The following is a 22,991-nucleotide window of genomic DNA, read 5'->3' as shown; positions in this document are numbered from 1 at the left end:
AATAAACACACAATTTTATGTTCTTGCAAATATTTGAAATTTCTTTTTAACAACTTTGCAGCTCCTTTTTAGTTTATAACAAAACATTAGGATTCCTCAAAATTCAACATTTCTTTACATTGTCTTTTAACACCGCAAGGATTCATTTAAATGGCGAAATAATACAAAATTTATCAACGGACTTCATAATTTAGTACTTTGCTAATTGTAAAATAAATTAATTCTCATTGGGTGGATTTTAATTATAATTGAATGCCAACTCTAGGAAGGTTTTTCTATAGTCAAAAAATGTGTTCAGCAGGTCACTCAGGGTTCGCAAAAACCCGCATTTTACCGGAAAAACCCACTGCATTGCCAAAAACCTTTTTTGCGGGTTTTTCTGCAATTTTGGCTTTCACAAATCAATAGTATTTAACACCCTGAATGAGCTGGCCACATCCAATCACGTTTGGGGCAAAAGCTGCGATATCTAGGCTTGATTAAAGATAAAACTCAAATTGCTGACAGTCACCTTCCAACAGATAAATTATAGTTGAAGAGCTCACAATCAGACGAGCTGCGGAAGTGTTATTAAAAATCAAAGCTGACTTTCGGCTACCTCGCACTGTTGTCGGAGAGCAGAAATTTTACTTTCAGTACGTCACACCTACAGAGGTTAAATACGCTCTCAAGGGGATAACTTCCTCAGCAGAATGGGTTGACGCAATTTCCAATAAAATGCTAACGATGTCGATTGATGTAACTTTACCCACAATGGTTTTCCTGATAAATTCGTCACTTCAATCAGCAATATTCCCCAGCGAATGGAAAAAAGCCATTTTAAAGCCGCTGCCAAAAGTGCGACGCCTGAAATGTAGCTCTGACTACAGGCCAATTAGTATTTTGTGTACCATCTCGAAAATACTAGAAAAAGTTGCTTACGATCAAATTATTCAGTACCTACAGGCGCACGAGGTTATAGACACTATATTCAATCAGGATTCCAATTCCGTAGGCTGCATAGCACGACCACGTACGGCACTCCTCAAAATAACCGAGGATTTACGCCTCGCCATTTTCCGCAACGAAATCTCTCTGATGGCTTTCCTAGATTATTCAAAGGCATTTGACATTGTTGATCATGCCTTACTCCTCGGCAAAATGCGCCAGCTCAATTTCTCTGAATAAGTGATAAAGTTTTTTAAGAGTTACTTGTCCGGCCGACTGCATGCAATTCGCGGTTCAGATGGTAAAATGTCTCAGTGGGTCAGTATTGAGGCTGGCGTTCCTCAGGGAGCTGTTTTAAGCCGACTTCTTTTTTCAATATTCACGTACTCTCGATTTGATCGTTCTAACGGTGTGCAAATCTTGCAAATTGAAACATTACAGAGCTCGTCAGGCGTCGTTAAAGTGGTTTGAGGGCTACTCTGACGCCAGGGTTATAATTTTCACCTACTCTGATGGTCATATCTAATCTCAGAAGGTGCTCCCAGCATGTTCTGAGGGTTAAATTTTACCAAAACTAAAAACAGCCTTTTATTTTTTGAAAAATTGGAAAAATTAAAAATCCTGAAATTTTATAGGCACGTGCAATACCTAGGACATAAATTTCTAGATATACAAAATTAAATATTAAATGCTAAAAAATACAGTTTATGCACAACTATCAGAAAGATAAACAAATATTCCTCGTGAGCGAGATAAAGATAATTTTTGCTTTGAGATGTCTGGAATTCCAAAATTGTTTTTGTATTACCTTATCGCTTCTTTGAATTGAAACTTAGTCAGGAGTAATCTAGCTGATTAATTATTCAAAAATTTGCCTTTATCTAGAATTATGTTGCAACCTTCGCGTACCCAGGCATTAAATCGGGCCGCAGGACAGAACTCCCCAGTAGTTACCCTCCCGGTGAATCCGTGCCCTTTCAGGATTTTTCTGACACCACCAACTTTAATTAGTTCCCAAAGTTGGAAATGGAAGATTTTGAATTTACGTTAAAAGAATAACTTTAGAAAATGGAATTTAATTGATAAATATAAGTTTTAGACGAGCGGTTCAAGATCGCGTAGTTTCTTTAATTACTAGGGTAAAATAATGAAAGAGACCGGTTTAGGTTAAATATACAAGTAACATTATTATTTAAGCTGGTACTTTAAACAATACAGCAAAATTTATATTTGGTTTAATTGAATATATTTCACCTTGATATTGACTCAGTTATGAACGTTATTGAAATACCCGAAATACAATCAGGAACTGAATATTAAAGGAATTAAACTTTACAAAATTGAATTCGAAAAGAGGAATTAATAAGCTCAGTTAACTATAAGTTTCTCAACACTCACTCTGCCAATTAAAGAAGAATAGCTGCGGACGTCTCCCACACTAACCCGTTGTAACGCGTGGAAAATGAACTCTCAAGTAACTCGAGTGTCATTTGGTCCGCGGTTATATAGTGGCAAGTGAGGGGTTTGCCCAATGGAAAACATGGCTAAGGGTAATCGAGTAAAAAATAGATTAACTTCACTCTTACAAATGGACATAAATATCCTCTATTGAAAATATTATTGAATCAAGGACATTGAGGATTTAATGGAATAAATATGTTTTGGTCCTCAATGAGTTTACTTTGTATTTAAAACAATATAATTAGAGTGTTTGGCAATTTAATTGTAATCACTTGTGGTGCAATTAGGAGTCAGTTATTGTTAAGCGAACAATATAATTTAAATTTAAGTGGTTTTTAAATATCTACTATTAAAAGTACCATAAGGGATTCACACTTCTACACCGTTCGTGCGCGAGACTAAAATACGTTTGGATTGGCCGGTAAAATTCCGATAACACGAAATGAACCATTATTTTAGGGCGTGGAAGGCTCCGGTAAATCAAATCCTTCGAACGCCGGAATGAAGACGGTCATCGCCTTGTCTCTCGTCCTTGCCGTCGCGGCTCAGGTATATGTTAATTAATCTCAGGCTTTTGACAAAATCATTGAGCCTCCTGAACATAATATCTATTTCTAATATTTTACTACTATAATAGTTTAGAATTTGCATTTTTGAGTATTTTTAAAATGTAATAAAAATTTTATTTAAAACAAATTTTTGGAAATAAATGAGGCGAATTACATTTTTGTATTTAATAAATTCATAACTAAAAAAATATAACCTATAAATTATATTTTCACAAAACTAACAATTTTCTTTCCAGGCCTACAGAAACGACAACAGCCGTCCACTATTCCAGGCAGTGATCGCGATTGACCCCGGCATCCAGAATGCTGTCTGCGGTGGATCCCTCATTAAACAGGACAAAGTGCTGACTGCTGCTCATTGTTGCCTCGGGTGGGTGATACGGCCGCAGAAAATATAACTTTATCTGACAAACTTTTAATAATTTCAGAGGGAAATCTTTCGTGGTCTACCTTGGCACTAACAACCGTGACGATTCCGAGCTCACCCAGAAGGTCTTCAGGTCGAAAAGATCTACAATCCACGAACGTTACAACGAATCAAGTAAAGTGAACGACTTATGCATCATTCACCTGGACGAAGAGGCTCGCGGCCAGGACATCACCACCATCCGGCTGCCGTCTCGTTCTCAGGTCGCAGTGACCTTCGAAAGACAGAAAGCTCTCGTTTCCGGCTGGGAATTAACCTTGAAAGGTACCAAAAAAACCTTCAGAGTAAGACGAAATTTTAATTGCCACTTGATTGCCTAAAAGAAACCACGATGAAAGCTAAGATGATGCAAGCGGAAGTCACCATCGTCCAAAATGACGTATGCAAGAAGATTTTTCCACAATTTACCACCGAGACGCTTTGCGCCTCCGTCAGCGGCAGAAATGAAAGCTATGTAAGCGTTATTCCTTTTTTATGCTTATTAAAATTTAATCAAACATTTTTTTGCCAACAGGGAGACTTCGCCGGTCCGCTTACCATCTTTGAATCTGACGGAAAGGAGACCCAAATTGGACTCGCAAGCTACGGGCCTAGACCAGAGGAGAGGAGTCTTCCTGCTGTCTACGTCAGACTCACCGAATACCTCGACTGGATCGAAAAGTGGGCTGGAGTCGAGATCCGTCCTTAAAACTGTAGGTGTGTCGAGGACCTTTCAATAATAAACACACAATTTTATGTTCTTGCAAATATTTGAAATTTCTTTTTAACAACTTTGCAGCTCCTTTTTAGTTTATAAAAAACATTAGGATACCTCAAAATTCAACATTTCTTTAATTTGTCTTTTAACACCGCAAGGATTCATTTAAATAGCGAAATAATACAAAATTTATCAACGGACTTCATAATTTAGTACTTTGCTAATTGTAAAATAAATTAATTCTCATTGGGTGGATTTTAATTAATTGAATGCCACTCTAGGAAGGTTTTTCTATAGTAAAAAATGCATTCAGGTCACTCAGGGTCCGCAAAAACCCGAATTTTTCCGGAAAAACCCACTGCATTGCCAAAAACTTTTTTTGCGGGTTTTTCTGCAATTTTGCGCATGTTTCCGAAACACATGCGTTCTTATGGAAAATAAAAATATTCTCATTATGGATGACCAAAAATAGGGATTTTTCAAAATCCCCAAAATCAGTATTAGAGCCACTGGTTCCACCAAGAGACTGAAATTTTTACCTCTCAACGTAATTTTCCGAGTTTTCAGACTCTGTTGGAGCGAAAATTGACTTTTTTTCGGGTTAAATTTGGAAACTTAAAACTGGTGGGTTTTTCCAGCCGGTTTTTTGCGGCTAATATTGTAAAAAAATTAAATCAGCCATGTATATCAATTCAAAACTTAATAGAGTAAAAATTAATTTCCATTTTTTTCAAATTCCAAAGTCGCTGGCCGTCTAAATAAGCTGCTGTCTCTTGGGGTGGGCGTGTTTCATTTTTCAATCGATGATCCATTACAAAAAGTTAATATCACGCCGCACTTATTAAGAGTGAGCCGCAAAATTAAATTAAAAGGGCAGGCGCACTCAGGCCCTGAATATCGGGTCCAGGCGCGCTCAAGCAATGAGATGAGTTAAAAAATTGGGTACGCGCGGGTCCGAGTAGCGTCACTATAGGGTATGGTCCACCCGGGCAGCAAAAATTGGGCCCAATGAACGCACATTCCACACCCTAACATAATGATGCAACCCTTTTTATCGTACTATTTACCAGCATCAACGCGTATTTTTCCTTGCACACGAATGGTGTAGAACCGATGAAGTGTTACGTAAACAAATATGGAATTCCGGTCATGTCCTCAAAGCAAAATAATTATCTTTTTCTTGCTGATGAGCAATTTTTGTTTATCTTTCTGATAAATGTTGTCAGCATTAATTCTGTAATACGACCAGCGATTCCGTCAGCCCGCTGGATGGCACTTTGACCTCCGCGGCCTTGGACCTTCGGGTGCTTTCCGTCGCACCCTTGTGCCCGTTATGCAGCTTCCCGAGAGGGCAAAATCCTAAAAAAAGAAAACTTGAAAGAGCAAAAATTAATCGACAATACGCTTTTAAAACCACGCAAAAGCAGTCCTTTGAAATGCCAGTGGCAGACGAGGGTGAAAAATCGTCTCCAAAATGTGTTCAAAAGCATTAAAAACCAGCCTGGGAGCGGATCTCAGGTCAGGGTACCCTCAGAAAAAGGTTGTTTTGGTACGCCAGGTAAAAGTCGAAAAATAGACCTATCTAATTAGGGGTCGTGGTCGACTGTCCAACTAATGGCCGAATTTAATAAAAAAAATTAAGCAAACGGCCGTTCGTCTGTTTTATTGCACTCTTCCGTCTGTGCGCAAAACCGAAAAAACCGCATAAAATTAATTTTAGCAATGTGTACTTTATGAAACTTTGATATTTGAGTTTGTTCAAACTATCCCGCTCTAAATCAGACGTCAAACGGGAAGAAATAGCCCAGGGGTCAGCGTCTTGCATGTGCCCATTTACGCAGCTTTGTGCATGCGTGCTATATAGTGAAGGTGCAAAAGCAAACTTTTGAAAAATCCGATTTAATTCGCCTAAGGGCCGGAAAAATCTCAAACTAGGATTCCCATCATTGTTTGTCAATTAAAAGAAGATAGGGTGTAGTTATCGTGGCCGTATTAATTTAACAACTAATTAAATGAAAAATTATTAGCTCCCGTGTAATCCTCATGGTAGTTAAGCTTTTTTCAGTTTCTTACCCTTTGTGCCCTGATTATATCCGGCGCTAATATCGTAAAAAATTCCAACTAACAATAAAGTTGTAGGATATTGAATGCTATTTCATTCGAGAGTAAGCAGCGGCCCGGCAGACCTATAGTGGCCGCGGGAAAAAAACAATTAATGTTCAAACCGCGATATTCGACCTTTAAAAATTAATGGCTCGGCTCCTATGGGTTGTACAGGGAAAAATCAATGTTGGTTAAACTCGCCATAAGATTCTGCGTATGTTGGGCACCCCCGCCCGCAACCTCCAACCCTCCGAAAATTAACGCTGAAATGCCGTTTTTTGTTTTGTTTTTCTTATTTATGGGCCGGTTCAAAGTTTTTTCGCCTCTCCAATGGGAATCCAGAGCTTTTTAATTTTGGAAAGTCTCTAAAATACATACAATAGAGCTTAAATAGTTAAAAATTACTACATTATAACATGACGTCTGTTGAAAAATTATTAATTTTATCGCATTGTGCCATGAATTAGAAAAGCAGTACTTTTTGGTCGGAAAAATATCAAATTTTCCTAATTACATACCTAATGTGTTTGTATATTATTTCAAAAAAATGACTGTTGACTGTTAGCAAATCAACAGTAATTTTTTTATTTGCATTACACGGCGGTAGAGAAAAAGAAGCTCCTCTATTTCTACTCGTTCTGTATAGAAGAATGCTTTTTACTTTATACGTTAAAAAGCGGTTGTAAGGATTGGTCAAAATAAATTTCAAGAGTTTGAAATGCGGATAATTTGCTTGATTTATTACATATAACGGTCCTCGATAGAGCAAGAGTTTTAAGTGCGGAAATCGACTAATCCAGACAAAATTTAGATCCAGTTAAGGTAAGCTGCGACTATGACGTATAGCCGTTATGATAAATACGCTTCGCACCCGTCTACATCATCTGGGGGTGTGCTGTGATGCAAGGGCAGGGGTGCTTTAAGGAAGTGGGGATGAGGGTGCCCTTCTTTATTAGGGGAAACAAAACTACCCTCTAAAAGACGATAGGCATAGGAAGGGGTTGATGTGGAAAGCGAGGAGGAGCTAGACGCAGGAGGAGAAAGGACCATAATAAAAACCCGAACTAGGACGGAACTAGGAGAATCGAGGCCCACGTGAATACCAAGTAAGAGTGCATGTACCTAGTCATAACGAGTACTTATTTTGTGTTCTGCGAGGGTAGGCCAGGATCATCTGAGCATTGGCAGGTAGGAGTCTCTGTTTTTTGGAGTGAGCACCTTGGGCCAGCCTAAGACGCTTGCCGAAGGGCCGCGCTAAGGACCGTTTGGTAGGGAATTCAGCAGCGATTTAGGATCGGCACTCAGAATTTCTTTCCACGTTTTCGACGAGTGCGTGGTCTGGCTGCTGTTGGTTGCTGCAGAGTTTCGGCGTGGACAGAGCGGACGCGCGGGGTATTTGGTCGGCAGAATAAGGAGATTTGGGCTGTTTGGGCGTTTCTTGGGAACTGTTTGAATTCTTGTAAGCGCAGATAAGCATTAGAATAAACTTAATTTTTGTTGAACTCTGTGGGTCTGAATTATCGTCCTTGTCAATCTTTTGGAATTTGGGGAATTTTAGGAATATCCTGCGAGGCTTGGAAAGAACCCACTAGCGCGAGGAGGTGTTAAGCTGAGCAGCCAGGAATTATTGGAGCATTATTGGGATTTGTGTCAGCTTTAGAATTCCAGATTTTTCTCTCTTTTCGCGCAACAGGTGTACCAAAGCTGGCGATTCCAATTTGGGTCTTCACTCCGTCAGTTTCAGTGACGGTGATGTCAAGCGTCTGCCTGTTCGCCAAATTTTCGCCAAATAAATATTAATGAAATTCATAATATGGGAAATACGCATTTTATCTTATTCATATAAATTAAACATATTATCGATCAGCCCTCGTTGGCGCAAGAGTATTAAGGGCGGATATAGATAAAACCAAAAAATGCAATCAAGTCAAGATAAGCTGTTACTCTGACGTAGCCGTTAGGATAATACGTTTCGCAGCCTCCTCCTTCTCGGGAAGGACCAAAGCTGGCGTATCCGACTTGGGTCTCCACTCCGTCAGAATCAGTGATGGTGAGGGGGTCACCAACGAGTCCCTGTTCGCAAAATTGTAAATAAATTTTAAGGAGTTAAAAAATAAATCGTGTACATCGCAAATGCCTAATCCGTTTGTGTCATATGTGCAAATTGCCCTTTCAGCGCCCACTTCAGGGTAGACTTGTTGACAAAATGTTTTTTCCTTGATGATGACGTCAGTGTAGGTAAGAGAGTTGTCACCTTAAAAAGCAAGTTGAGAATTAAAATTTTGTCCTCTGCTAAACACTTATAAAAGAGATTTTTTGTACCAATTGATGTGCGTCCCCAGCCAGAGACGGTAGCATTGTATCCTTCAAAGGTTTCTGAGCGCTGAGAGCGAGATGGCAGACGGATGATGGCAATATCCATGCCGGGAATCGGAGTGTCAAGGTGAATAATGCAGACACCGTAGTCCAAACTTGATAGGTCGATTCTACTGTCCTTCACGTATTTAGAGGATTTGCCAATCTGCCGGCTGGGTTTGTCAATACCGCTAAGGAAGATGGTGAATGATTTTGCTCTGAAATTATGATAAGTTTGTCAATTCCTAACTGTGCTGTGGTCAACTCACTTGTCACAGCATGGACCAGCAGTCAGCACTGCATCTCTCTTAATGAGCGATCCACCACAAAACCTCTCGCCGTTGTTAATGGAAATCATGACGGCAAATGGTGGTGTGGTTGTTGGTGGCGTGGTGGTGGTTTCTGTGGTTGTTGTTGGTGCTGTGGTGGTGGTTGTTGTTGGTGGTGTTGTTTTAGTTGTGGTTGTTGGAGGCGTGGTGCTGATTTTTGTGGTTGTTGGTGGTGGTGCTGTGGTGGTGGTTGTTGTTGGTGGTGTTGTTTTAGTTGTGGTTGTTGGAGGCGTGGTGCTGATTTTTGTGGTTGTTGGTGGTGGTGCTGTGGAGGTGGTTGTTGTTGGTGGTGTTGTTTTAGTTGTGGTTGTTGGAGGCGTGGTGCTGATTTTTGTGGTTGTTGGTGGTGGTGCTGTGGTGGTGGTTGTTGGTTGTTTGGTGGTGGTTTTGGTTGTTGTTGTTGGTGGTGTTGATATTGGGCCCTTAGTTGTTGGAACTAAATCGATGCCTTTATCGTCATCAATCTCTGTCAAACGCACATTTCATATAGGATATATTATTGTGCATAGTTATGCCATCCAATAAACTTACCACCCCTGCCTAGCAAAATGAAAATGGTCGCGGTGGTTGTAGCGGCTAGCAAAATTATGAGGAGGGCAACAAGTGTGAAGCGGATGCAGAAGCTGAAACATTTTTCATTTGATTGGATTTTGCGTTATTAAATGTTCTCACATATACCTGCACGTTGACCTCGATTTTCGATGTTTATTCCTTCCCTCTTCAGTCTAACAGAAATGAAGGAAATTTAAAAAACTCAAAAAATTGTTGGAAAAGCGATCATAATTATTTAAATACTGGAATCATGAACTCTAAATATAAAATAAAGCCTGCAATATATCGATTAAGGAAGACCACGTCTTTGGGGTGCCCCCTCTCTATATAGGTGCTGGATAAAACACGCAGCGGAAACCTTAAAAATATATATTTACACCGTAGGTTAATTCAGCAAGATGCATCTTGGAAGTTGAAGAGAGCTGCAGTAATGTGAGTGGAAAGTGTTAATGTTATTACTGGTGTCCTTCTGGTAAGTGAATGAACTTGGTATCAGATTATTACGATATTTTTATTCCACGTGATGGCTATCTCATAAGCAGAGAAAATGACTTCATGAGAAAAGTGTCTACTTTAGAATCCATTAACCCTCCAACAATTATTACAAAATTACTTCTAACATGGATTTAAATTGAATAGGATGAATCAAAAACTTGAAAGAAAAAGTTGGATCTTTTTGTGCTGTATTATTTTGGCATTTATTTTTTGTATCGCTCAGACGCTCACATTGATAATTTAATTAATTAGTGGAAATAATACTACATTGTTTATTTTCTGATTATTACAGTTAAGTGATTCTTAAACATTTTTCATAACATGTTTTCACAGCTCTTCCCTAATTAATTATTTGGTGGCTTAAATAATCCTGAGTAAAATGTTTGCGTTATATGGTTTCAAAATTTATGATTAGGACGAAAACTGTCCTGCGCTCGTCCCTGAGAGCAGCCATTTAATAGAGGCAATCAATTCATTTTAATCCTTTCAAATTTTTTGTCAAAAATTTTCTAAAAGTTTGAGTTTGATAAATTGATTTATTTTAGAAGATATATATATATATATATATATATAGTGTAGATATAATAGTATAGATGCTTTATTAGTTTTATGGGCAGATCGTGACATTCGTGACTTCAAGTCAACTTTTTGATCCAGTCAATGTATTCGGTGATTCTGGTGTAGCCGTCAGGATAATTAGATCTGCAGCCGCCATCCAGTGGGTGAGGACCAAAGCTGGCGATTCCAATTTGGGTCTCCACTCCGTCACATTCAGTGATGGTGAGGGGGCCGCCAACGTCTCCCTGTTTGAAAAATTTGTAAATTTAATATTTAAAATGCAAAAAACGAATAATGCTTACATAGCATATGCCAGATATTCCTTTCGCGCAGATTGTCTTGCTAGGATCAATTGGATATGCCAATCTGCATACCCCATTTTCTAAGACGGTTACATTTCTGCGAACAAGCTGGGATTTGATAGTGGATGATTCACCTAGTAAAGCGAGTGGGGAATTAAATTTGGTCCAGTGGAAATCACTGGAGGGATCTTAGTTACCATCTGAGGTGAATTCCCAGCCAGAGACGGTAGCAGTGCGTTCTGCGAAGGTTTCTGAGAGCAGACAACAAGACGGCAGACGGACTGGCGAAATGCCCTGGCCAGAAACCGGGAAGTCCAGGTGAATAATGCAGATATCGTTTTCAAAACTAGATGGGTTGTAACTCTCGTGAATTGTGGCTTTAGTAGACCAGACAATCTGCCTCCGGCTTGGTTCGTCAGTGTGAAGGTTGTTTCCGCCAAGGAAAATAAGGAAAAAGCGTCCTCTGAAATTTTGATAAGTTTGTCCAAAGTTTGTCGAGTTTTATTTTCAATTGAAATCTCACTCACCCGGAACAGCATTGAGCAGCAGTCAGCACTTTATCTTCCTTAATGAGGGATCCAACACAGAACTTCCTTCTGTTGGAAATAAGCACCTGGAATGGTAGAAGTCCAGGGCCAGAGGGTGTGACCTCTCGACCATTCATTAAGTAGGCTAAAAAAATTTTCTTCATGTGAGTCAAAAATTAAATATGAAACAAACCTTGAAATTTCCTGATGGCGTCTCTGTATGGTTGTATTGGCCTTATTTTGTTCCAGTAAGTGGCCTGGAAAGAAACCATTACTTTCGTTTAAATTTAAAAAAATGTGTGGAATCAAATGCCTCTCGAATTAAAATACGCCTCCCATAGTCATTTACGTGTTCAATTATTTCTTACGTAGATACGAAAAACTATTTTTGCTGTGAAATAACGGCGATTATTAGCTGCCACGAGCCGATAATTCGCCTGAACTGGCTGGACATTTAATATAATATCTCCGACAGTAATAAAAAATCGCCCAACAAGTGTGGAACGCACCAATTAGTCAGTACAAATGGTGTTTTTATGCTACATTTAAAGAGTGTTTGCTAAAAGATTACAATTTCACAAAATTTTAATTTGTTATGAGATCTTGAAACGTTTTGGATTAAAAATGCTTTAGGAAAATCAAATGCAGAAATGTAAAAGTTTGAAAAACCTCAAAAGTAAAATTTATATTTTTAAATTAGAAACATAATAATTTAAATACAGATGCTCAGGAAGTCGCAGGTTGGTGACAAGTAAATCTGAGATTAAATGACGTACCTGAGCCGCGACGACAAGGATGAGGGTCAAGGCGATGACAGTCTTCATGTTGGCGTTGAAGTGATTTAACTAGCATCATGCTTTCCAGGCTCTTATATATCTCAATTGATCTCACTTTATCGCAAACGTCACGAACGGAATAAATGCAAGGAGGCAAAACAAAAACAATTATGGAAATTAAGGTCATCTACTCAGAGAAAAATTTATCTTTATCTTGTTTTTGAGGAATATTTGTTGATCTTTTTGATAGTTGTGCATAAACCGATGTCAGTGTATTTTTTCTCTGATATGATAATTTTTTATTTATAATTTGCATGCTGCCTAGAACGCAAAACTACAACAAAGTTCATGGACAATCAGAAAATCCAGTTTTCTGAAATCGACCCGGAATTTTATGGTGCTCCCGCAATGGCCAACCCAAAAGCTGGAAATCGGTGTGCTACTGCTACGACATGAGGCACGCGCCCTCTCGACACGCGTGCCACGATTTCCACTTCCTGCTGTGCAAAACAAAAAAGTACCACAGCAGCGCGATCGGCGAGTGCATCTGCAAATTCTGATAAGAACAAAAGCTTCTACCACTTTTTAAGCTGTGAATAATATTATTACGACTATTTTAATGTAAAAATTTGAAAATAAGAAGATAATGTATATATAATTTCTTCCGGGCTTTGTAGTTTGTTAGAGTAAAAGAAATTCAAAAGGTTTTCAAAAATAACATATTATTGATATGTTAACTGAATTTTCTTGTTTGCCTCAATAAATATTTGTAGAGGGATAAAAGCGTTGAAAATATTTTCAAAACGAATAAGCCTTCAACGTCGCAGCAAAGCATTTTTCGTCGGTGCTCCTCCCTGTAGTAAAAGTGAAGCACGCGGCGTTTCTCATATCATGATGTTGAAAGAAACGTACTGAAGATTAAATGGTCAGAAGATCGTTTGAAAGATGCATAATTTGATAAATTACATAACGGTCCTCGGAACAGCAAAGAGTTTTAAAGGCGGAAATCAAGTCCTGCATACATTCCGATCTTGAAAAGGTATTTTGTGACTCTGACGAAGCCTTTAGGATAATACGTTTTACAGCCATCGCCATCTACAGTTTGGGGTGGACCAAAGCTGGCGATTCCAATTTGGGTCTCCACTCCGTCAGATTCAGTAATGGTGAGCGGGTAGCCAGCGCATCTCTGTTGACAAAATTTGTAAATAAATTTTAAGGAGCAAAAAAGTGACGATAAAGCGTACATTGCAAATGCCAAATCCGTTTGTGTCGTATGTGCAGTGTCCTTTTAGTGCTCGCATCAGGGAAGACCCGCTTGCAAAATGTTTTTTCCTTGATGATGACATCAGTGTGAATAGGCTGAGTGTTAGAGGTGTCATCTAAAAAACCAAATTGGGAATTAAAATTTTGTCCCCTGGTAAACACCAAAGGGATTTTTGATACCATTTGAGGTTCGTTCCCAGGCAGAGAAGGTAGCATTGTATCTTTCAAAGGATTCCGATTTTTGAGAGCGAGATGGCATTCGGATGGTTGTGACGCCCTTGCAAGAAACTGGAGCGTCCAGGTGAATAACGCAGATACCGTCGTCCAATATTGATAGGTCGAAATTATCATGCGTAATGGATTTAAAGGACGTTCCAATCTGCCGGCTGGGTTCGTCATTACCACCAAGGAAGATGGTGTACATGTTTGCTCTGAAATTATGATTAAAGTTTGTCAATTCCTATATTCTTTGGCCAGCCAGGCCAACTCACCCCATGCAGCATTGTCGAGCAGTCAGCACTCTATTTTTCTTAATGAGTGATCCACCACAATACCACTCTCCGTTGTTAACGGAAATCAAGATGATATATGTTGGTGGTGGTGGTGATGGTATGGTTGTTGTTGTTGTTGGTGGTGTGGTGGTGTGGTTGTTGTTGGTGGTGGTGTGGTGGTGGTTATTGTTGGTAGTGGTGCGGTGGTTGATGATGTTGGTGGTGGTGTGGTGGTGGTTGTTGTTGGTGGTGTGGTGGTTGATGTTGTTGTTGTTGTTGTTGGTGGTGGTGGTGGTGGTGGTGTGGTTGTTGTTGTTGGTGGTGTGGTGGTGGTTGTTGATGGTGGTGGAGTAGTGGTGGTTTTTGGTTGTGTTGGCGTGGTTGTTGATGGTGGTGGTGGTGGTGTTGTTGTGGTTGTAGTTGTCGGCGTTGGTATTGGGCTCTGAGTCGTTGTACCTGAATCGCTGCATTTTCCATGATCGATCTCTGTCAAATGCACATTTCATATAGGATATATCGTGCATGTATAAACATGCCGTCCAATTAACTTACCATCCCTGCCTAGCAAAAAGAAAATTATGGTAATGGTCGTGGCGGTCAGCAAAATTATCAGGAGGGCAACGAGTGTGAAGCGGATGCAGAAACTGAAACAACGTTTCGTATGAGTGGATTCTGCGTTAATAATGTTCTATTGTCACATTTTACCTGCACGTTGACATCGATTTTCGACGTTTCTTCTCTCCCTCTTCCGTCTAACAAAAATGAAAAAAATTACAACCTCAAGAAACTTGTTGGAAAAGCAATTATCATTATTTAGAATTTGGAATCATGAACTCCAAATTTAATTAAGCTTCCAAAACCTATCGATTAAGGAAGACCAATATCAAAATTAACCTTCCCCCCTCTGGAATGCCCCCGCTCTAACACACTGTTGAGTTGAAACCTATAAAATCTATTACTTACACCCCGTAGGTTAATTCAGCAAGATGCATCTTGGAAGTTGAAGAGAGCTGCAGTAATGTCAGTGGACAGTGTTTGTGTTACTAGTGTCCAATTGGTAATTGACTAGACGTGGCATCAGTTAAGCATGTTTTTATTCTGCCTGATGGCTATCCCATAAGAAGGGAAAATAACTTAATGAGAAAAGTATAAGTATACCCTTCAACAGTTACAAAATTGCTTCTAATGGATTTCAATTTTATAGGATATGAATCAGGAATTTCCAAAATTTAAACCTGTGTTGAGTCTGAGTTAAATGATTCATTGCTCCTATTTAGAGTTCTCTCAGCGCCACATAATTACGTGTGAGTATCGAACAATATTTTAATGTGATATTAATTTGTGGTCCCTGTTATTTTCACAAAAATTATCCCTTTACTAAAAACAATTTTAGAGTATTTCATTTGAAAGGATAATATATAATTTGCCTTGACTTTTACTGCAATTTCATAAAAAAATAAACATACGCAAATCCACTGCTGTGCGTCAAGTTTAAAGTTCAATTGAGTGACCAGATTAAAGATGCCAGAAAACTGCAAAGTAGACGTCTAAGAGCCACTAAGACCCACTTCTCGGCGAGTTCCTTGGCACACATTACTTTCTATTTCCTTGTTTTCTCGCTTTCTCAGAACAGAAAAAAAGCATAGGTCTTCTATAATATGCTCGATTTCCTCGAGCAGGAAAACTGGAATAAAAGAAAGTATGCAACCCGCGGCGTTTTAAAGCAGTGCCATTATTTGCGAACTTCTACGCTTCTCGTGCGCGAGAAAAAATGCGATTTGATTGGCCAGTAAAAATTGCAATAACATGAAATGCACCATTGTTCTAGGGCGTGGAAGGCAATTTAGTTAAATCACTCTAACGCCATCATGAAGACGATCCTCGCCTTGACCCTCGTCCTTGTCGTCGCGGCTCAGGTATGCCATTAAATCTCAGGTTTTCACCAAAATCATCAAGCCAGTCCTGAAGCCTCCTGAGCATATCTATTTTAATATTATTATTTACTAATTAATAATAATTTGCATTTCATCAAAGGATTCTTTGAGGAAATTAGAAATCTATATTTACATGTCCAACCAATTCAGGCGAATCATCGGCACGTGCTGATAAACGCAGTTATTTCACAACAAATATAGGGTTTTTTATCTACATAAAATATAATATAACACAAGAGTGTTATTTTAATTCGAGAGGCATTTGATTCCACACATAATTTACAATTTAAAAAAATTCTTTTCAGGCCGCTGACTGGCACAAAATACAATCCTACAGAAACGGCATCTCTCACGGTTTGTTAAACAAATGATTTTTATGTACAATGAATTATATATAATTTTTTTGTAGCCAACATCATCCGTGGACGCGTCGCACCCCCTGGACTCCTTCCCTTCCAGGTTCTGATTTGGTATCAACGCGACGGAAGGAACAAAATCTGTGGTGGATCCCTGATTAAGGAAGATAAAGTTCTGACTGCTGCTCATTGTTGCTACGAGTGCGTGAGATGGCCACCAAGAAAATAGATTTTTTGACAAACTTTTAATAATTTCAGAGCGTCATTTTTCGTTGTCTTTCATGCAACTATCAACTATGATATCGAGGAACCCAACCGAAAGAATGGCATGGCCACTAGATACACGATTCACGAGAGTTACAACATTGTAACTGATGAACACGATATCTGCATAATTCACCTGGACGAAGAGGTTTGTGGCGAGGGCATCGCCACCATCCGTCTTCCGTCTCGCTCCCAGGCCAAAAGGACCTTCGCAGGAAAAAAAGCTACCGTCTCTGGCTACGGACGCACCAAAAATAGTAACAAAAATCCCTTTAGGATAGGACAAATTTTAATTCCCCCCTTTTTAGGGGACACCGGTAACACTGTGTTGAGGTACACTGACGTCATCATCATGAACACTACCTTCTGCAGTCGGTACTATCCAAATTTTAATTCGACGATTCTTATTTGCACGAACAACGTTGCTTACGCATCTGGTATATGCAAAGTACGCCTTATTCGCTTTATTTTGCTTCATAACTTTAATTTACATATTTTTGGCAACGCAGGGAGATTCTGGCGGCCCCCTCACCATCACCGAATCTGACGGAGTGAAGACCCAAATCGGAATCGCTAGCTTTGGTCCTCTCCCAGGGGTTGGCGGCTGCGAATCGCTTCGTCCTGACGGCTACGTCAGAATCACATATTACCTTAAATGGATCAAAAGGGTTGCTGGACTCTAGATCCTTTTTTTAAAAATCTGGAACCATCGAGGACCATTAAGTAATAAATCACATATTCGTCTCTATATTTCAGTCCTATGAAATTGCTTTTGAACAACCCTTGCAGACTTGGAATAAACTCTTGCTGTATCGAGGACCGTTAATTAAGAAATCAAATTGTTTATTTCAATTTTTTTGATATTTTTTACCCAACCCTTGCAGCGGCTTTCCAATTTCTAAAAAAACGCAATCGCCCTTTCTTGAAATTCATCGTGATTATCAAACTCTCTATAACATCTATAGATTCATGACAAAAGTAGAAAGGATTAGATTGTTCTGAAGGAGCTTCAATTTCCTGTACCATTGATGAATACAAATAAATAAATTTAATGTGCTCTTAAACTGACAGATGATTTGGAGAAAGATTTTAATTTTGAGGTAACGAAAATTGCGACCCTTATTTACTTATCCAAATGTTTGGAAAAAGAGTGGCCTTTGAGGAATTAAATGTGACCCTCTGTTTATCAAAAAAGGGTCACTCTTCTTTATCTGCCATTATCTTCGACGCGAAAAAATGAACAGCAATTATTTTTAGTTTATGAACAGAAAACACGTAACAAAAAAATCATATACTAACAACAAATTTATGCACAAGAATAAGAAAGATACACAAAAATTGCTCACGAGCGAGATAAAGATAATTTAAGCATTGAGGAAGTAATCAAAAATTAAATATTGTTTGTATTAGTTTAGCGTATCTACACAATTCGTGCGCAAGAAAAACCTACGTTTTTATTGGCAGGTAAAATTTGCTATAAAATGAGACGCAAAGCAGGTTAGTTAAATCACTCCAAACGCCGGAATGAAGACTGTAATCGCCTTGACCCTCGTCTTTGTCCTCGCGGCTCAAGTATGACATTTAAAATTTATATATTTAAAATTCATTAGACGAATATCATTTAGGACTGTTTATGCTTGCTAGATCAAAAATCTTTTCAAATTCGGAAAGCTGATACACTTCCCTTGCCTAACTTACCGTAAAGGCAATTTGGAACATTGATTCAATCTTAAAAATTTGAAACGGCCAAAAGGTCAGCTTACTAAGACAATATTCAAATTCCATCACATGGCCTTCACATTCCTGCATTCGATTTTTAATCAGATTACTACTTTTTGAGAAAATCTATTATTTTAACAATTCATTGATTTTTAAATTTCGACTTTATCATTAACTTACTTTTGTAAAATTGTCAGCTTATATCAAACATCATGAAAATGTTGCAAAATGTAAAACAAAAATTTGTACTGACTAATTGTGCGTCCTCCCTTTATCAGTGAAATTTATTTTTAAAGAAAATGTATTTACAATTACAGCAAATTCAAGAGAATTATCAGCTCGTGCTCATTGTAACTATTTATAAACAAAAATTGTCTATTTTGTCTACATAAAAGTTAATTTAACACAAACAATCACTAATAATTCACGAGCTATTTGAATCCAAACAAGATTATTTGAAGTTTGAACAAAACTAACAAATTTTCTTTTCAGGCCGTTGGACTGGCAAAAAATGCAATCGTACAGAAACGCCATCAGGGAATCTCACGGTTTGTTATACAATTAATTTGTGATGCGCGCTGGTAATAAGAAGATAATTTTTCAGTCGATTCAAACCGCACATCGTCGGTGGTCGCGTCGCACCCGCTGGATTTCTTCCCTTTGAGGTTTTTATTTGGATTGAACACTGTCAAAACTATAGTAGATGTGGTGATTCCCTTATTAAAAAGGATAAAGTGCGACTGCCGCTCATTGTTGCTACGAGTGTGTAAAAGATGACCACAAAATAATAAAACTAAACAAACTTTAAATAATTTCAGAGCGACATTTTTCGAGATCTTCCTTGCCACTGTCAACTATGGCATTGAAGAAGCCAACCAGCAAATTGTAAATTCCACCAAAGCCACAATTCATCCTAGATACAACCCCATTAATGATTATAACGACATCTGCATTATTCACCTGGACGAAGAGGTTCGTGGCAAGGGCATTGCCGTTGTCCGTCTTCCGTCCCGCTCCCAGGCCAAACAATTAGAAACCTTTGCAGGAAAAACATCAGCTACCATCTCTGGCTGGGGGTTCACCTCGAATAGTAACAAAAATCCCTTTAGTGTCTACAAGAAAATAATTTCTATCCCATTTGCTTGTTTAGACGACACCGACTCCAACACACTGCTAAAAGGTACACCAACGTCATCATGGACAATATGGAATGCAGAAAACACCTCGATGATTTCACTGCCGCGATGCTTTGCGCGTACGGCCCTAAAGGATCTGGCATTTGCGATGTACGTGCTTTGTTTTTTCCCTAATTTTTAATTACAAATTTGTGCCATCGCAGGGAGACTCTGGCAGCCCCCTTACCATCACTGAATATGACGGAGTGAAGACCCAAGTAGGAATCGCCAGCTTTGGTCCACCAGAAGGATGCGAAACGTCTGATCCTGATGGCTACACCAGAATCACAAAATACCTTGTCTGGATCGAAAGGTGGGCAGGAGTCAAAATCCGCCCTTAAAACTCTAGCGCAATCGAGGACCGTTAGTTCTATTTCAAAGTTTTGAAATTTCAGTTGAATAACCCTTGAAGCGGCTTTCTAATTTCTTAAAAAGAGAAAATTTATATTTAAGCCCCTTTCTGCTCTGGAGATGTTTTTTTACATCAGCTTCCCTGGCATTTTCCTCCCCCATTAACTAACCACTTATTCTCTCACTTTGTATAAATTTTGCTAACCAATTAAGTTTTCCTCATTGCTGTAAACCCAGCTAGTTTTTTGTTTGTGACAAATTCCCATTAAAACCAAAACGCCCACTAGCTATATACTTCAAAATCAACGTGATTTTAAAATTGTTGATAGCATCTAAATTCATGGCAAAATGTGGTATATTAATTATAACCAGCCCGTTGGCTCGCATTGTCAAGGCATTCTCAGGAGTGTCAAAGCAATGGGAAGTATTTGAGCTGTTCGGAGATCTAATATACTGGCTACCTAATGTCAGAGATGGCAAAAAGTGGTTAGTTTAGTGACTCGAAATGCTCAAATTTCTTAACGGGCTTGGAGGCGCACCGGCGCCAACGCACCACTTGCTGGTTTGTGCACCTTTCCAGCGACTTTATGGACAAATGTCTGGCGTTTCAATTAAAAGACCTCGGTGCGGGGAGGCGAACAGGTGGCCACATTGGGTCCAAGCTCCTTTGCGGCCACTTGGGCCACTCAGGCACCATGATTCAGATCTAAGTATTAATTTTAAAGCCTACATATTTTTTCAGACTTTTTCTTTCTTTTATCAATTTACATCTCCTTACTGGACAGGATTCATTTCTTATTTGCTCGCTCAGGTCTCGCAGTTCGTTTCTAAGATTTCTGGTAACATTGGACAAATTTATTTATCCGCTCGGCGGTGCTATTGGAGCGGATTTGGAATGGATTTGATTGAATCCCATTGCCTCTCAAGGAGGTTTTTCTATTCTAAAAATATGCCACTCAAAGCGTGAATTTATGATTTTTTATATTTCGTTTCGTAACATAATATAAATTATTTTTTGTTATTAAAAATTTCGTCTTAAACTCGCCTACGAATAAAAAATGTAAGCGAGAATATATACTGATTGCTGATTGTGAGAGAAACACACGGTCAAGTGATGAGGTTGCAACTGGCACTGCTTTTAAACGCCGCGAGTTGCATACTTTCTTTTATTCCAGTTTTCTTACACGAGTAATATTGTGCATTTTATGGAAGACCTTTTTCTGCTCTGAGGAAAGCGAGAAAACAAGAATTAATTAATTATTATTATCACATTAATATATTGTTCGTAATTATGTCGCACTGAGAGAACTCCAAATTGGAGTGTTTTCGTTTTCACAGCGATGACTTAATAATATTTTAATGCTGGCGATCAATCAGTAATCTAATTAGATCCAACATTGGTTTAACTTTTGACATCGTTCTACGAGCAAAAGGTTCGATTTCATGCGAATTATATTGTTGGCAGCCTCCACACTACTGTAACGATAGTGAATTAACAGCATAAAAATGTTGTGAACGAACAGTTCTTGTTAAATGTTTATTGCGCCCACGCATACTCAATGATGTCCTACACGGCGTAATCATTTGGAGTGGATGCGAGTCGACTGTCGAGAAGTGTTTACTGCCAAAGAACGTTTGATACGGGCTCTTGCGGGCGAGTGGTATTCGCCAAGACTCCTCTTTTGGCTCAATACAACATGCTGCCATTTTTCTCGATTTATATGTATGAGTCATGCAAATAATTGGTGAGAAAGTATACCCTGCGTATTTAAAAAAAAAAAAAAAAAAAAAACAAGGGACTCTTTGCACTCTCATAACACCTGCATGTCCCGTTTTAAACGACGCTCGTTTGTTCTGTATTTTGCATTATTTGTTAATTTTTCACTCAGATGGGCTGCATGATGAGAACACCGTCATTTGTTCCAAGCGACACTATATAGCGTTGACGTTTTATAGAATAATTTAACATCCATGCCAAATTATCTATATATTCCATTTATTTGATGCAACCGTCAAAAACTAAATACTTAATTAGGGTAGAACTGTGAAAACACTTTTGAAAATGTTTAAGAATCATTAGATGTGTTCAGTAAAAATGTAAAACATCATTTCTGCTAATTATTATTATCATTTTTTGGAAAATATCGAGGAATAACATATTGCCAAACAGAAGAGGACTGTGGGATACTGGGTTCGAGCCAAGGAAAATGGCGGAAAATGGAATTACATCTGTCTCTTTTTTATAGTGTAGCATTTAATCCATAATTAAGACTGTAAATATTGCATATAAAATATTGACAATAAAATCCCAAAGGAAAGGTCTTTTAGAAACAATAAATTTGTGAGCATTATATAATGCGAGTCGAGAACAAAAATAATTAACTATCACAGTTAAACAATGCTTACCCCGAAAGTACGTCGGGTCTATTAGTTATAATAAGCGTCAAAGATGCGCACGACATATTGCTCCCAGCCGGAGAGGTAAATGTGACATGACCTTAAGCGTGCGAAGGTGAGCGGTCAGTGAAGGTGTATTATACAGGGTAAAGGAGAAAAGCTTATCATAGAGTTACAAGTGACATCTAAAGGTTACAAACGAAGTTTACGCTAACTATTGCAGGAACCGCTGCAGACCATAAAATCAATTTAACCGTCTGAGCGATACAAAAAATAAATGCCAAAATAATAAAGCACAAAGAGGATCCAACTTTTTAATTCAATAAGTTTTTGATTCATCCTATAAAATTTAAATCCATTAGATGTACTTTTGTAATTTTTGAAGGGTATTAATAAAAATATATTTATTTGAACTTTTGGCATGTACACAACTTGACATGGCGAAACATCAAATCACGCCATCCAATTACAAATCGACAAAAATATAACACACAAAAATAGTAACATATGATTACGGCTCTTTGAAAAAAAAAATCAAAATACTCATCAGCACTATAGAATCTAGAGTATATACTTTTCTCATTAAGCTATTTTCCCTGCTTATGAGATAGCCATCTGGTAGAATATAAATAATGCTAGCTGATGTCATGCCTATTCACTTACCAGTAGGACACCAGTAACGAGACACTTTCCTCTGACATTACTGCAGCTCTCTTCAACTTCCAAGATGCATCTTGCTGAATTAACCTACGAGGTGAGTAATATATTTTATAGGTGTTAGAAAGGGAGCACTCCAAGGGGAGAAGGTTAATTTTGATCTTAGCCTTCTTTAATCGATAGGTTATGGAAGATTACATTAAAGAGTTCAGGATTCCAATATAAAAATAATTGTAATTGACTATCCTAACAAGTTTTTTGAGTATTTTAATTTCCTTCGTTTTTTTTAAGACTGAAGAGGAAAGG

The 22,991-nt window shown here is 38.4% G+C and overlaps 1 protein-coding gene across 1 annotated transcript; it reads right to left on the bottom strand.

The window, feature by feature from the left end:
• Positions 1-10,524: 10,524 nt before the first annotated feature.
• LOC135946637 (brachyurin-like) lies at positions 10,525-12,154 on the bottom strand. Its single transcript, XM_065494938.1, has 6 exons — positions 12,079-12,154; positions 11,496-11,559; positions 11,303-11,447; positions 10,973-11,238; positions 10,776-10,909; positions 10,525-10,718 (listed from the first exon to the last, which is right to left on the bottom strand). Exons 1-6 carry the CDS (start codon positions 12,124-12,126, stop codon positions 10,551-10,553), a joined length of 825 nt encoding a protein of 274 aa, XP_065351010.1. The 5' UTR covers positions 12,127-12,154; the 3' UTR covers positions 10,525-10,550.
• Positions 12,155-22,991: the final 10,837 nt, after the last annotated feature.

This window comes from Cloeon dipterum, chromosome X (assembly GCF_949628265.1).
Source record: "Cloeon dipterum chromosome X, ieCloDipt1.1, whole genome shotgun sequence".
Lineage (NCBI taxonomy): Eukaryota > Metazoa > Arthropoda > Insecta > Ephemeroptera > Baetidae > Cloeon > Cloeon dipterum.
The sequence above is the reverse complement of the archived record's forward strand: the minus strand, read 5'-3'. Positions and strand labels throughout refer to the sequence as shown.

Excerpts from the sequence above, each read along its gene's own strand:
- LOC135946637 (XM_065494938.1), bottom strand. The coding sequence starts at position 12,126 with ATGAAGACTGTCATCGCCTTGACCCTCATCCTTGTCGTCGCGGCTCAG. Across the intron at positions 11,560-12,078 it reads TCCTTGTCGTCGCGGCTCAG|GCCACTTACTGGAACAAAAT; the intron begins GTACGTCATTTA and ends GTTTCTTTCCAG. Across the intron at positions 11,239-11,302 it reads GCTGCTCAATGCTGTTCCGG|AGGACGCTTTTTCCTTATTT; the intron begins GTGAGTGAGATT and ends TCAAAATTTCAG.